This window comes from Coregonus clupeaformis, chromosome 19 (assembly GCF_020615455.1).
Source record: "Coregonus clupeaformis isolate EN_2021a chromosome 19, ASM2061545v1, whole genome shotgun sequence".
NCBI lineage: Eukaryota > Metazoa > Chordata > Actinopteri > Salmoniformes > Salmonidae > Coregonus > Coregonus clupeaformis.
This window is the reverse complement of record NC_059210.1, coordinates 8,995,991-9,009,656: the sequence shown is the minus strand read 5'-3', so window position 1 is coordinate 9,009,656 and position 13,666 is coordinate 8,995,991. Positions and strand designations below refer to the sequence as shown.

The window sequence follows — 13,666 nt, the reverse complement described above, 5'->3', positions numbered from 1 at the left end:
ACATGACCTACCACTTACATGCCAATATCAGACTGGTTAGAATTGACATTTGTGATCTCACCCATCTGCAAGCATGACCAATGGCATAACGTATTGATATTGTAAGTTCAAATGTATTTAAGTATTTGTTGTTGTTGTAGTGGGGACAGTAACATTAGTATTCTAAAAAAAATACTTAAATGAAAATGTTATTTTTTCATTTTCGTTTAGCTCACATAATACAATTTAGAAGTAGACATCAATAAATGCCTTTCTATAGCTTCCAAAATCTTTTACAATTGAGTACCACCAAGATGGCTTCAATACAGCGCCCCCTTCTTCTTCTGTGGGTTTTATGGCAGACTACATCCAAAAGTTGTATTGCCGCCACCAACTGGACGGTTTGAAACCAAAAAATAAATAAAATCCATACTTTAGTGATACTAACAATCCACCCTAATAAAAATAGCACATTGCCAAAGCAAACAAAACTCCCACTTCTTCCTTCTTTTAGTTCTCCACGTCTCCCTTCTCAGGCTTTTGCTAATATTCCATGTAATGCCTTTGCTGTGAAATCTTTCAGCTCCAGGAACCGCTCCGCCGCAATCACAATGATTTATATCTTCCTAGATCTTTTCTCCACCTTGGCAGTGCCATTTATCACCATTGCGATAAAGTCCACCATTTTAACCTTTAAAAAATGTCAGGACCCTCTTGTTGTAAGACAACCCCTGCAGCCTGCAGTGAAGGGCTATCCACTACCATGGACTCTTCTGGTGTAACATTCAAACCCTGACTTTGACCACCTCATTCCCTTTACCCTTGTGGGGCATTCAGAAGACGTGGCTTCATGATTCCCACCACAATTACATGTCACATTTTCTTCACTTTTATAACACATTATCTTTTCCACATCTTGTACATTGACATTTACATTTTAGTCATTTAGCAGACGCTCTTATCCAGAGCGACTTACAGTTAGTGAATATATTTTTTTTTATACTGGCCCCCGTGGGAATCGAACCCACAACCCTGGCGTTGCAAACGCCATGCTCTATCAACTGAGCTACATCCCTGCCGGCCATTCCCTCCCCTACCCTGGACGACGCTGGGCCAATTGTGCGCCGCCCATGAGTCTCCCGGTTGCGGCCGGCTGCGACAGAGCCTGGATTCGAACCAGGATCTCTAGTGGCACAGTTAGCACTGCGATGCAGTGCCTTAGACCACTGCGCCACTCAGGAGTACTACATCTCGGCTTCTCCCTTCTGCAAACACTTTCTACATGACCAAAAGCTTTACAATGTCCACACTGCATTGGTCTTGGGATAAATGCTCTAACTCTGTAGTTAATATACCCTAACCGCACTTCATTAGGGAGAGACTCCATTTCAAAAAACAAAAGAACAGATAAACTCTTCACTTTTTCCCCCATTCACCACTCGATTCATCCGACGTGTTTCAATCACTCCAGGAATATTTTTAATCTCTTCCAAATCAACTTCCCACGAACGCCAGATGTAACCCCCTTGAGGGGTGCCCTGTTTCCGAAGAGACACACACACACATAACACTTCAAACTTATCAAATCGATTAAGACACACACGTTCCTTCTGATCCGCAGAATCACAACAAATCTAAACAAGCCAGACTCTGGTGATCCTCACAGCCTTCACTTTACCCATCACTCTATCCACCAGTTTAGATAACTCAAATGGTTTCTTTAAGATTGGTACTCTGCTCAGATGCTCCTTTTTAACAAACCGTCCTCCTACTAGATATGAAGGGGCATTCTCATCACTGTACCCTACTTTGCTCCGTTTTCCATTATTTTGAACAATACTCCAATTCTCCTTGATTCTACCGCCATTGTATTCAGATTCCACCTCATCTTCCTTCCCCAACGTTCGCTTCCTCTCCCTTTAGCAATCTGGTCAGTGAGCCGAAACTGTACGTCATGTGAGATAAATCAGCTGACATTGAACCGCGTATCATACAGCGCCCCCTGTCAGTCATCCATGGTTTATACACATCATTGAATAGCACGGACCTTCCGTCTAACCGTGCACCGTGTGTGCAAGCTACTGCGCGTGAGCATCACAACGTGTTTTGAGGAAAAAGGTCACGAACTCTGACCCTCCCTGAAGCTGCAGCAGACAGAAAAATAACATACATTTATTAAACATCGACACACAATACGAGAAAACCGCACAATAACAGGTAAGATAACTGGATTGTGCACGAAAAGCTCACATCAAACGATGCGTTGGTCAGCTCCGTCATGTATCACAAGGAGGAAGAATACATATGCCAAGCCAGCAGCCTAACGGGAAACTGCCATTAGCTAACTGGCTAACGTAGCTAGCAGCCTTAGCTAACGGTTCCGGACCAAGACAGTGCACCAAAACCGGCAAGTAAGGAGATTATATCAAAACCACACGGATACTCGGTGTTATTTGGGACTAAACGTCATTAAATCAAACAATCGCTATTCGTGTGCCAGTTATTGGCTAAAACGTGTTCGCTATGTAGCGAGTGTTCCTGTGAACAGATGCTAAGTAGCTATCTTCGAGCTAGCGCGAATTAGGTGGTTCGATTTCCGGAACTAATGTTTGTAAGTATGAACACAACTAGCTAGCTAAATGTTGCTTTGTGACGGACTAACAATGACGTTAAGTCGTTGCAAATGTATGTTCTGTAGCTAAATGTGTGCGATCTGAGCCTTGTTGCCAAACGCTGTAGTCCCGCCGCTCGCTGCGTTCTTCTATGGGCCTTGAACCCTAATGTTCTTTAACCCTTCAATGTTGACCTTTCACCCACAGGAAAATAAATACCTTTATCTTCCGCATCGATTTTAATTAACTACTATACCAGAGCGTATTTGTTGTGCTTACAACCATGGCTATTTATGTACAACAAGCTACATTTTGTGTGATATTTCTCAACTTGGCGTAGAAGGCCAAAAATGCAGAAGCTAGCTAACGTTAACTTAGCACGCTAGGCCGTGCGACATTGCATGCACGGTGTGCGCCACAGGTAACTAGCTAGCTAACTAACGTTAGCAAGTTAACATGTCAATAATATACCAGGTTGCTCATATAACCCTGCATCTCCCAAAAGTTAGCTAGCTGCCCAGCATTTACTTTAACTCAATCCTGTTTGCTCACATAAGAAGCCACATTGTGGTCCTCTGTAGCTCAATTGGTAGAGCATGGTGCTTGTAACGCCAGGGTAGTGGGTTCGATCCCCGGGACCACCCATACGTAAAAATGTATGCACGCATGACTGTAAGTCGCTTTGGATAAAAGCGTCTGCTAAATGGCATATTATATTATTGTTATTATTATTATAAGCCATGAACTTCCTAGGTAGCTTCCTGTATTTGACTCTTTATAGCTAGGTAGATAACTAGCTGAAGTTAGGACATGGGCACCTCAACATGTTTCACTGTCACATTTTAATGTCAGGTGCACAAGTACAGTGCGATGTCCAAATGTTGCTAGAACTGGCCCATGTTCACAAACAAATGTAAGGATCACTGTATGTGTCCCACTCATTGTATGCATATACCCACTGTTTCCTGATGTTGTCAGCCTTATGCAAGGCACAAAAAAAGCTTTCAATGCAGATTTTCTCACCCTTGACTCTACTGAGACCTTGCTCAGATCACAACATATTTATCATTGATTATGAATGCATACCCTTGAGTAACGACTAACTGTGTGAAACATTCCTTCCCTCTACTGCAGTTTGATGTGCCTCATGGGGCTTTGATGTGAGCAGCAGACATCATGGACGGACACACTCAGAGGATTCAGCTGGTCTCAGCTGATGGTGGCATGATGGGACACCGTATCCAGGTAATGGAATGGACCGGGACCCTGAGACATGGCTGTAGACTCCTATGGCATCTCTTCTCCCTAGGTCAAGGCTTTTATGAGTCAACATATGCATGGCTAGTAGCTTCATATGACTTCAAGGTTAGCAAATAGCAAAACTAATAGCTTCAGGGTTGGATTCCATTAGAAAGGTACGGTACAAGACACTATAAACAGAATACTGTTTTATCTTCAGCATTCGACAACCCTTAACAGAGCATATTAGCTTCAGACAGTATCCTAACCAGGGGTTGGAACCGGTTCAGGGAACAGATCCGAAAACTGGAAAATAATGCACATTTTTCAAGGAACAGAAACGGAACCTGGAACGAGAGTGATCCATACTGTTCTGGAACAGAACCGTCATTTTAAAAGCATGGGAACCGGTTAATAACGTTATTTTACGTTCCAGGCATTTTTCTAGTCTCACATAAAAACGCAAAACAGAGCGCCTATGCAAAGCCCTCCCTTTGTCACTCAAAAACGTATTCCAGTATCTGGTAAGGTAAGATGTATTTTAAATTCTGGTGCCGCTCTGCACCCACAAGCTTGTTAGCTAGCTAGTTCAAAGGACATTCCTCCATAGAAGCCGCTCCTCCTATGTGTAATTATGTGGACCTAATTCAGATAATGTCATAACAAGATGCCCAGTATTTCAAGCCTCCTCAACCCTCTCTCGCTCTCTCCCCACCCGCAAAATGTCAGTCGCGTCTTGCGCCATAGGTTACACTTGTCCAGTCGCGTCTTGCGCCATAGGTTACACTTGTCTGTCCATCACGCATGTAAACAACTAGCTTGCCTGCTCTATTCGCACTGATTGGTGAAGTAATTGATTTTGGTTTCGAACTGGGTCAGAACTTTATTTAGCTGGTCAGAATGAAAAATGTAAAAATGTATTTTGGTTCCAACCCCTGATCCTTGAACAGAGCATATTAGCTTCAGACAGTATCCTAACCCAATATTACTTGGTGGTGTTTTTATTTTATTTCTGTGATTCTCATTTGACTTGGCTCCTCCCCTTCTCTTCCAGATCGTGACGGACCAGTCGACGGGCCAGAAGATCCAGATCGTGACGGCATTGGAGCAGGGTTCTGGTGGCAAGCAGCAGTTTATCCTGGCTAACGCAGACTACTCTACGCCAGGCAAGGTAATCCTAGCCAAGCAAGAGGCCTCGTCCCCGGGCAAGGTGATCCTGGCGGCCCCGGACGGTTCAGGGGTCAACCAGCTGCTGTTTGCCTCTCCTGACCTGGCTGGCCAGCAGATCCAGGTAGAGGCCTCAGCCTGCACCACCAGTGATAGTCTAGTCCATGGAGGGCAGTTTCTACAGCCTTTGACAAGTCCCTTGTACTTGATTGATCAATTAATGTCACTGACTAGTTAGGAACTCACCTGGTTGTTTAAGTCGTAGCCCTTTACGCTCGTACCCGAATACGGGTTGAAAATTGCAGATTTGGGCACTGATAAGCGCCTGAATTGGACCGCAGCGGCTGTACAATAAGATGCTATACATGACGTCAGTGCTCTGGCTCTGCGTGTTACAGCTCTGTCTGGGTTTTGTCTGACAGCCGGTCTGAACTAGACCCATCCCTCCTGGTAATGGGGCAACTTTTGCACATGTGTTGTTGTCAGTGAGGGAAATGCTGTAAATTAAGAGGACTCCATGTATTTTGAAAGATGAGACATTGAGGAATATAATAAATAAATATCGCTTTGATGTCATACAAGCAGCCAAACACCCGTGAGCCCAAATGTGCACTTCACATTTCCATATCATAAAACTCATGTCATACAGTGTCAACGTTTATGATCACTGTTTGATGTAGAGTTACAAGATGACATGGCGTCATAGAGCCCCACAGTGGAGGTGTCATAATACCCATTAAACCTAGCGGTCAAACAGGGAAAGGATTCCAATCGTTTTTCCACCATTCATTTTTCCCATAGGGCGTTTTGGAAACACTTAAAATAAGGGCTGTGTTTTGTCTAGGCTTACCCTGGTGTGATGTTTTGATAACCATGTAAATATGTCTTGGACAAGGTGACTTTTATCAATATATTCAGCTTTATTTACTCTCAGATTTGAAAATGCTAATTAGCATCAAAATAGACATCATGCAAGACTACAAATCCCTGCAAGCTCCTGCACGTCATCTCTAGCTGACACCTTTGCTAACAGGTATTGTGTCAATTTAATACTTGCACAAGACAGTTCACAGAATTGTTAATTTAAAGAAATTTAGCCAATTTATTCATTAGTAAATTTAGCTCAAATTAGATAGTCAATCAAGAGATTCTTACCTTTGCCTCAATTTGGCAGTCTCGTCCAGATCCTCATGGCATTTGTAGTTTTTTGTGATAGCAACACTAGCAGCTAATTAGCATTTCATTTTTTGGGGGGTAAATACCTTGATAAAAATCACCTTGTCCTAGAGAGATTTACACGGTTATCAAAACGTCACGCCAGGGTAAGCCTACACAAAACACAGCCCTTATTTTAAGTGTTTCTAAAATCTCCTATGGGAAAAATGAATGGTGGAACCATTTCCTTGTTTGACCGCTAGGTTTTATGGGTATTATGAGTCATACAGAATGAGCCTATGTTTGTCTATTGTGAAGAAACATTTCCGTGGAACATGCACCTGAATGCACACATGTCTCCTTTCTATGCGCACCAAAATGATCTTTCTCTGAATTGCCCTATGAAAGCCTAACACTGTAAGATTGGATTTTATAACTTAGCTAGTCATGTTGGCAATAGAACACGCTTTCAAATGATGCCCACATGACCCAGATTGGGATTTATAATGGACCGTTTTTGGATTGCGTAAACAGTCATTATGTGATGGCGGGGATGCAGGGTTGTGTTCCAAACTAAACAACTACAAGTGTGCTTGCTCTAGTTCCTTAACGCCACAACTAGGTGAGCTAAAAATAAAAAAATCTTATAGTTGAAGACTCTAATTTAAATAATAAAAGTGCATTGAAATTATGAAGGGACTGTGCACACTTTGGAGAGGTGTGTGTGTGTGTGTGTGTGTGTGTGTGTGTGTGTGGCCACTTGGAGACACCAGTTACTAATCTCCCTCAAACCCATGTCATTGTTTTTCTCTTATGTTGCACCTACCCCACATTTCCCAGGAATATTCTTATCATGTTACTGAACGTTTCCGGAGTATTTTCAGATTTCGTTATCATCAAATGCGGCGAAAAGTAGAGTAAAAGTAAAATGCACAAAATCAACATCGGAATGTTTGGATTCAGTCCTGTCAGTTGAACAATGTAATGTTTGGATTCAGTCCTGTCAGTTGAACAGTGTAATGTTTGGATTCAGTCCTGTCAGTTGAACAGTGTAATGTTTGGATTCAGTCCTGTCAGTTGAACAGTGTAATGTTTGGATTCAGTCCTGTCAGTTGAACAGTGTAATGTTTGGATTCAGTCCTGTCAGTTGAACTGTTGTCCCCACCTTTTGGTATAATCATTTTCCCATAATCTCCAATCTCTTCACTTTCAATTGCTACTTTTCTTATGCCTATGCTTTTCTTATTTCTTCTGTAAGAAACATTTCAATGTAATACTAGAAGTTAAATGATACTCTAACGTTAAGAGAATGGAAGAATCAAATGCTTTTATTATTTAAATATTGAAAAAATCTTATCTACAGACATTTACATTTTTACATTTACGTCATTTAGCAGATGCTCTTATCCAGAGCGACTTACAGTAGTGAGTGCATACATTTTTATATTTGTTCGTGCTGGTCCCCCGTGGGAATCGAACCCACAACCCTGGCGTTGCAAGTGCCACACGGGCTCCATTGTTAGACAAACATCTTCCAATTGGCTCATTCATCCTCCCCTGTAACTATTCCCCAGGTCGTTGCTGTACATTAGAATGTGTTCTCAAGTCAACTTACCTGGTAAAATAAATAAATAAAAGCAACATAACACAATCTGAAGTCATATGGGGCAGAGTCCTACAAGCATTAGAAACAACATTGGGTGTGGATACAGTGGGAACATGTGGGTCTGAGCATGTGTGATGTCATTCATGTTTATGTAAATGTTGTCTATTGTTTTTGTCTTTTTATGTTTTTGTTGTATAAAAAAAACAAAGAAAAAAACAAGGCCCCCCAAAAAAGTTTTGTAGAATATAAAAAAGAATGTAGCCCTATCCATATAGGCCGATACCCATGTGTAGAGAGGTTTTAATTGGACAGCAGACACTAGGCCCTCCATGGAATGAGTTTGACACCCCTGGTCTTGTCTTACTTTGTACATACTTAGACTATTGCTGTTAGTCACAGGGCTGGTTCCCTTAGCGCAGATTAAAGCTACGATCTGGAATTACTTTTTCTGCAAACTTGCAGCCCCGCCATTTTGTTTTGGTATACAGCTGAGGGATCGGGTTACCCCTTTTCAAATTCATATTAGGCAGCGCTCTAGATGGCACTAGCAGTGCATTTAGTCCAGGACTATGATTCATCTGTGTCAGGGAAACAGGCCCTAAAAGTACCTTTGACATCTGATATGAATGCCTGTTTTGCTTTTTGTGTGTTGTATTTCCAGTTTGTGACAGACGGGTCAGACCAGGCACTTGCCAAGCCCGTGGTGGAGTACTGTGTGGTGTGTGGAGACAGAGCCTCAGGTAGGAAGGAAATGCAGTTGAACTTGTACAAGCACGCACACACACCCTCTTTTCTCCTTGTGTGACTGACCCTGTTCCCTCCCCCCCTTCTCCTTCCCCAGGCCGTCACTACGGCGCGGTGAGCTGTGAGGGCTGTAAGGGATTCTTCAAGCGCAGCATCAGGAAGAACCTGATTTATACATGCCGGGGGTCCGGAGAGTGTGTCATCAACAAGCACCACAGGAACCGCTGCCAGTACTGCAGACTGCAGCGCTGCATGGTCCTGGGCATGAAACAGGACTGTGAGGACCTGCCCCAAATCACTTACTGACATTCACATAGGAATATATCATGTTGAACAAACATGCTTCTCTAGCATGTAAATCAAGGAATCATGTCGCCTCTATTTGTGTCAACATCTGCAGTATTCCACAACGCCCTGAGTTGCTTATTAGACAACATGTTTGAGGGGATCCGTTTGGGCAAGGTTGAGGTGCAGAATCTTGATCACATAATGAGTAGTTATTTGGGATGGAAAGTGATTTGTAAATGAGTGATTCTGCGCAGTCTGACTGCAATGTAGTCCATCTCTGAACCAGAATGCACATTAACAGATGAAGGGTTTAACTGTGTACCCCTCCCTCCCTTCTCTCTCTGTGTAGCTGTTCAGTGTGAGAGGAAGCCGGTGGAGGTCTCCAGAGAGAAGTCTATCAACTGTGCTGCGTCTACAGAGAAGATCTACATCAGGAAGAACCTGTGTAGTCCTCTGGCTGCCATGCCCACTTTCGTCACCGACAAGGAGACAGCCAGGTACTACAAGGAGTCAGCCAGGTACTACAAGGAGACAGCCAGGTACTACAAGGAGTCAGCCAGGTACTGCAAGGAGTCAGCCAGGTACTGCAAGGAGTCAGCCAGGTACTGCAAGGAGTCAGCCAGGTACTGCAAGGAGTCAGCCAGGTACTGCAAGGAGTCAGCCAGGTACTGCAAGGAGTCAGCCAGGTACTGCAAGGAGTCAGCCAGGTACTGCAAGGAGTCAGCCAGGTACTGCAAGGAGTCAGCCAGGTACTGCAAGGAGTCAGCCAGGTACTGCAAGGAGTCAGCCAGGTACTAGAAGGAGTCAGCCAGGTACTAGAAGGAGTCAGCCAGGTACTAGAAGGAGTCAGCCAGGTACTGCAAGGAGTCAGCCAGGTACTGCAAGGAGTCAGCCAGGTACTGCAAGGAGACAGCCAGGTACTGCAAGGAGACAGCCAGGTACTGCAAGGAGACAGCCAGGTACTGCAAGGAGACAGCCAGGTACTGCAAGGAGACAGCCAGGTACTGCAAGGAGTCAGCCAGGTACTGCAAGGAGTCAGCCAGGTACTGCAAGGAGACAGCCAGGTACTGCAAGAAGTCAGCCAGGTACTGCAAGGAGACAGCCAGGTACTGCAAGGAGACAGCCAGGTACTAGAAGGAGACAGCCAGGTACTAGAAGGAGACAGCCAGGTACTAGAAGGAGACAGCCAGGTACTGCAAGGAGAGAAGCCAGGTACTACAGCTACTGCAGCTGGTTTAAGGGCCCCATTCACACTGAGCAACGCAGTATAAAATGACAGAGCCAACTCAATACATTTCAATTAGGAAGTTGGGTTGAATATAAGCGCATGAGGTCATACCAAACACGGCCTCAAAACGCACGTAGCGCATACTCCTCCATTAGCTCTGTGTGGGATGCATCGCCATTGTTTATGAGATAATTCCATCTAGGGCACAGTTTTTCAAAAGTTATTTATCTGGATTTTGCCTATCGGATAGGATTAAGTGCATAGAATGAGTAGAACGCGAGTCCCCATTCAAGTCAATGATTAGTCTGTTCTATTCATTCTATTTCTATGCATTTAATCCTATTGGCGAAATCCAGATGGATAACTTTTGAAAAACGGGGCCCAGGTCATCAGGAGGGATCAGCCAATTAATTTTAACTCGTGAGCCAACATTCCATAACTGCAGGTGGCAGTAAATGGCCAGCTTTGGCTTTATACCTGTTCAGACAACACACTCCAGGTGGCAGTATGCATGCTTTGTTTATTTACCAACTCGTAGAAGTAGTAGAAGAAGAACATTGGCTACTTCAAAATGGAGATGGCCTAAATTGGCGCTGCCTGTGTGCTCACAGACGGATACAAAGAAGAGTCCTCTATCATTCTCTATGCCAGACAGGGCCTAAAACAAAAACATGTTTTATAACAGCCACTGTGGCAGGTAGATAACAAATCTACCAGCCACTACAATTTTTTACCTGCCAAAATATGTTTTGCCATAATTACACAAAGAAACACAAGAAAATGGATGATCATGCTTAGTAATGTTTCTAAAACAAGAAATGTATTACTAGTAAGAAGTAATGTGGTATATTGCTAGATTTAATTTAATATTCTGTGACCCTGAGTGTTTTAACAAAAATATCAGACAAAAATGTTTAGCTGCCCCTTTAAGGTTACCTTGGTAACAAGGCCACTTGAGTCATGTGTACCTGTTAGAACGTCACTCATAGAGGCCAATGATGTCTGTTTTAGCTAGCAGTGGGAGCAAACTCAAACATTGAAAAGCAACCTAGCTTGTGAACAAAACAATGTAATTAGCCAAGAAAAACAAATCTTTCAGCACTCACAGTGCTCACTGCCCCCCAGACAGGCAGTGTTGCTGCGCGAGGTGGGATAGCTATAATGTTAGAATTCAGATTTCTTTGTGCTTTACCAGATATGAAACAAAATGTCAGAAATACTTTGAAAACAGCTACTGCAGCATTTATTTTGCTATAAATCACAACTCTCACTTGTACCCATAATTGACTCTTTTTATTAAACGCTTGCACTGTAGAGCCCAGAGTGTTACCACGCCAACGTGGCTGGTGAATTAGACATTCTTTACCGCCAATGCCAAAATCTACCCGCGTTTGGCAGGTGGCGGATGTTAATTTTAGGCCCTGATGCAAGAGTTATTTGCAAGGGTTATTTTCTGAGCCAAAAAACAACGTTTGAAATGATTATGCTTTAGTCAAATATTATATCTGTTTGGGCTTCTTGCGGTCAATTTGCAGTGTACACATTATTTGTAATTATGTTCCGGTCCCCCGACCATCCGCTCAAGGAGAAATCGACCCGCGGCTGAATGTAGTTGGGGACCTCTGCTCTAGACTCTAACCACAGCGTAAATCGTTCATAATAGGTCTCTCCTCCCCTTCATGTGCTCTGATTTGGAAAATACTTGACAGGTGAAAACCAATCTGGTGGTAGTAGATCATTATTAGACTGGGGTTCACCTGATCAGATTGTTTCCCTTCAGATCAGTGCAGATGTGGACAGCGTAAACGGAATGAGGACCACCTGGTTTCACTAACCAACTGTAGGTCCCGTGTAGCTCAGTTGGTAGAGCATGGCGCTTGCAACGCCAGGGTTGTGGGTTCGTTTCCCACGGGGGGCCAGTATGAAAAAAAAATGTATGCACTCACTAACTGTAAGTCGCTCTGGATAAGAGTGTCTGCTAAATGACAAAAAAATTTTACAAAAAAAATTGTACTGCCATTTGAGATCTCTGTGATTGGATGGAAGAATTGAAGTGTGTTTGTGTTTGCAGGTCAACCAGTTTGCTGGAGTCGAGCATGCTCCTGAACATCCAGCAGCCTTTCCCCAAGCTAGAGAACACCATCCTGGTCCCCACGTCCCCTGAATCGGTGAGTAACTGCACCACACAACAGATGGCTTGCTTTCATTTGGTAATTGCTGAGGCTGTGTTTCCCAACCCTGGTCTTCGAGTACCCCAACAGTACACATTTTGACAAGCACACCTGATTCAACTTGTCAACTAATCATCAAGCCCTCAATGAGTTGAATGAGGTGTGCTTGACCAGGGCTACAACAAAACGGTGTGCTGTTGGGGATACTGGAGGACCGGGGTTGGGAAACACTGTTGGGGATACTGGAGGACCAGGGTTGGGAAACACTGTTGGGGATACTGGAGGACCAGGGTTGGGAAACACTGTGCTAAGGGATGGTATATTATCAAGAAGATGTTCTTTTAAAATCTGATCTGAAAACGTGTGCAAATAACAAAGTTGCCATTGTCAATAAAGATCATATAATTAACATTCTTTAATAGATAGCTTTGTGTGCATTGTTCATTGGCATCTGTGTTATTTGCAACATTTCCGAAACAGATTCTACAGAACATTCTTTAGAATATAGCATTCTGTTGCTGATATGTCATTCTGACCTGGCTCCCTCAAGAACCTCCTACACAGTCTCTAATACAACATGTGTGATGGACAATATCCTCTGTGCCCCTCTGTAGAATGATCTGGCTTGTCAGGGCGACATTTACAACATCCAGCAATTAAATCGTAAAATCATGAAGCTGAAATGGATTAAGTAGCAATTATACCTGTCTGTAATAACCTTAGAGATCAGGAGGTGATTTAATAGATTTTTTCCGATTTATTAATAATGGTGCTTGATTGTCCCTTGTGCCCTTCCGTAGAATGACCCGTGTCAGGGCGACCTGAGCACGCTGGCCAACGTGGTGACGTCACTGGCCCACCTGAACAAGGCCCGGGAGATGAACGACGTTACCGACGGCAATGACCTGATGGGCGCGGACGACACCCTTAGCAATGGAGACAGCTCCATGACGGATCTCCAAGGAGACGAACAGACTGCCAGTGACATCACCCGGTGAGGAGAGCTTTCATACAGGATTATTTATTTTTATGATACACTTTTTATAAAATGTTAATATAGCCTAAAAGGTCAATGATACAATACAGCTATAGGACAGTAAAATGTGTAAGATCATTATGCTACATTTATTGGCTAATAGCCTTACTGATCTTTTTAACCAATAGGTGTATTAGATGTTCTGAGTGTATCAGAAGGATCTTAGGGGTTCTGTATATCATGGGGCTCAAATTGAATCTTTTGAGCCAAGGGCCATGTGGTTCTTGTGTTCCTGCCTTGGTTAATTAGATTACTCCCAGGTTTGTGATTTTCCCATCCAAGAGTAACGTTACTGTGAAGCTTGAATTTGCTTTTCTGCAGTGTATGTCTTCATCACTTTCTGCTGAACCTCAGCTTTTCAAAATGAAAGCCATGACCATAGAATTAGAATACTAGAATGGACATGAACCTTCTTATGATGGGATAAAGGTCAGCCATGTT

The 13,666-nt window shown here is 43.3% G+C and overlaps 1 protein-coding gene across 8 annotated transcripts in view; it reads left to right on the top strand.

Moving 5' to 3' along the window:
• The first annotated feature begins 1,282 nt into the window (after positions 1–1,282).
• Positions 1,283–13,666, top strand: part of LOC121531598 (nuclear receptor subfamily 2 group C member 1-A) — a 20,077-nt gene continuing 7,693 nt past the window's right edge. Inside the window, exons 1-8 of one of the 8 annotated variants that reach the window (XM_045227096.1) lie at positions 1,283–2,196; positions 3,726–3,836; positions 4,885–5,121; positions 8,420–8,498; positions 8,600–8,779; positions 9,140–9,329; positions 12,090–12,186; positions 12,990–13,183. In XM_045227096.1, the coding sequence (XP_045083031.1) occupies positions 3,768–3,836; positions 4,885–5,121; positions 8,420–8,498; positions 8,600–8,779; positions 9,140–9,329; positions 12,090–12,186; positions 12,990–13,183 (1,046 nt within the window). In that variant the 5' untranslated portion in view covers positions 1,283–2,196; positions 3,726–3,767. The other 7 variants (XM_045227092.1, XM_045227097.1, XM_041836892.2 and 4 more) reach the window with 7 other exon arrangements.